The 2,283-nt window shown below is 39.7% G+C and overlaps 1 protein-coding gene across 1 annotated transcript in view; it reads right to left on the bottom strand.

Annotated features, from left to right (window-relative positions):
- The window catches only part of LOC107390420 (trypsin), a 20,945-nt gene extending 19,221 nt beyond the window's left edge, over positions 1-1,724 (bottom strand). The window contains exon 1 of the mRNA XM_015967106.3: positions 1,599-1,724. Coding sequence (XP_015822592.2) covers positions 1,599-1,653 — 55 coding nt within the window. The 5' untranslated portion in view covers positions 1,654-1,724. The remainder of the gene's footprint in view (positions 1-1,598) is intronic.
- Positions 1,725-2,283: the final 559 nt, after the last annotated feature.

Below are 2,283 nucleotides of genomic sequence, written 5' to 3'. Positions count from 1 at the left end.
ATTTCCATCACAAAGAAGGACTATGCAATTCATCTTATCACTATTCATAACATTCTGGAGTTTTTGCAAATTGCTATTATAAAAGCTTAAGCAGCAACTTTTCCAATTTCCCATATTTGTGTCATTTTCAAATTTTTTGGCCATGACTGGAAGTCTAAACAGGCTGAGAGTAATTCACACCAGTGACAGTTTTTTTAAAATCAAACCAGAGTTAAATGTTACAGATGGACTTTGAGTAATTTTACACACCAGACACCACCTCCTAGGACGAAGTCGTACGTGTTCCAGTCAAGATGGAAACTTTATACTTGTAGATGGAATGGATTGGGTGTCTGAGATTAACACATACACACACACGCTTGCACGCGCAGACACACACACACACACACTCGCACCTGCATGCATGCACTCACACACATACATGCACACAAACTCACACAATTACACACACTCATACACGAACAAACACACACACATGCATGCACGCACACGCACACACACATGCACACGCATGCACACAAACTCACACAATTACACACACTCATACACGAACAAACACACACTCACACATGCATGCATGCACACACGCACGCGCACAAACTCACACACGCACAGACACTCATACATGCACGCATGCACACAAACTCACACACACACACACACACACACACACACACACACACACACACACACACACACACACACACACACACATATGATGGTGAATTTGAAAACATTATGTAAGTCATTGAAGCTCAACCATGAAACTGACAAACAAGACCTACCACTTTTGGTTGAAATACTAAATTTCCTTGTCATTGTTTGAATTCTATCTAAATATTTTTTAAAGAAGTTAAAGTGCAGAATGAAAGTTTTCTGATTACATCCAGCTTCTCTTGTGAGGTTCATTTTAAATCCCAGGCTCTGGTGGAGATGATTATCTGTCTGCAGATACGATTCCGCTCTGTGACATGATTTCCCGGCACAGAGAAGGGCATCTGTCTCATTTACTTAGTTTTCTGTGTTTCTGGTTGCTAAAGTTTCAAGTCTTTTTTGGTGAATAAGCTCATGTTTTCTCACCTTTTCTTTCAGAAGATCTTTATGTCAGAATAAAAATTCTTTGTGCAGGGTAGCTGTGTTTACCTAAAGGTTCTTATTAGAATTACAATTAAACTTTGATTGTTAGAATAAATGAGAAATTCATAATGTCATATTAAAATGGTGTACATTGTATTAAAAAAATGTACATTTAACTTACAAATCATACATTTGTAACTTTTTTAAGATGCTCCCATATTTTTATCTAACTTTTCTGATAGTTTTCACTCATCCTGTTACCTAATTCCTAGTGGTACGATGACGAATACTTCGCAGATGTAAAAACCTCACTTTGGTCTAAATGAAGCATTAGAGCTGCAAACGACAGAAGGTGCCAAAAGGGGTGTTTTAACTATTCACCAGAGGAATTATTACTTATTAAAAACATTTGGTGAATCCTGGTTATGTTAGTCACATTCAGGATGTTTGACTGTGACAACCTCCTAGCCCTTTTAGGACAGTGAAATGATTTGAATTAAAGTTTTAAGAGGTTTACTTACAGCGAACGGCCAGGACTTCCAGCAGGATAAACGACAAGAAAGACAACAGGTACATGGTGAGAAAAAAGGATGAGTAGCGTCCCCACAGTGAGAGTCTTAACCTGTGTGCTGAGCATTCAGCCCTAAGAGGACGGCATCTCACCTGCACTCTCAGGTTACTTACAGTTTTGGTTTCCATGGCTACATCCTTGTCTCGGGTCAATTTATAATTGAAGCGTCCTGAGCACGAAACCCTTGTCGTCTCCACTTTTCATTGACCTACCAAGCTGCCTATTTGTGTCCATTTTTTATGCGATCCCCAGATTAAATACTGGATCTGTTTATTGTCACATGGAATATTAAAGGATATGCTGAGTTTACTGTGATGTCTGGAGCCTGAAAGTCATGGATGGATGTTGGGTTTTATGTGTCGCTGCCCCATGCTGGTGCCATGACAGGCCTATCCAGCATTTGGCAGTCTATCCCTGAGTGAATGGAGCTCCAAAAATGGAACAAATGGTCTGATATCAAAATTAGTAAAACAAGCTGATGACTGTCATTACTGTGTGGTCTCCTCTCATTGACTTCACTGGAAAGAATTGATCAAGGTCTCAGCAGTGAAAGCGTTTGTATCAAGGACTCACTTCAGCAGCCCGGTGTAACTAAAACTGGAGAAAGTTTCATCATAGCTCTGTGGATATCTTGG

This window comes from Nothobranchius furzeri, chromosome 15, assembly GCF_043380555.1.
Source record: "Nothobranchius furzeri strain GRZ-AD chromosome 15, NfurGRZ-RIMD1, whole genome shotgun sequence".
In the NCBI taxonomy this organism is placed as follows: domain Eukaryota; kingdom Metazoa; phylum Chordata; class Actinopteri; order Cyprinodontiformes; family Nothobranchiidae; genus Nothobranchius; species Nothobranchius furzeri.
This window is presented reverse-complemented; position numbering and strand designations above follow the sequence as displayed.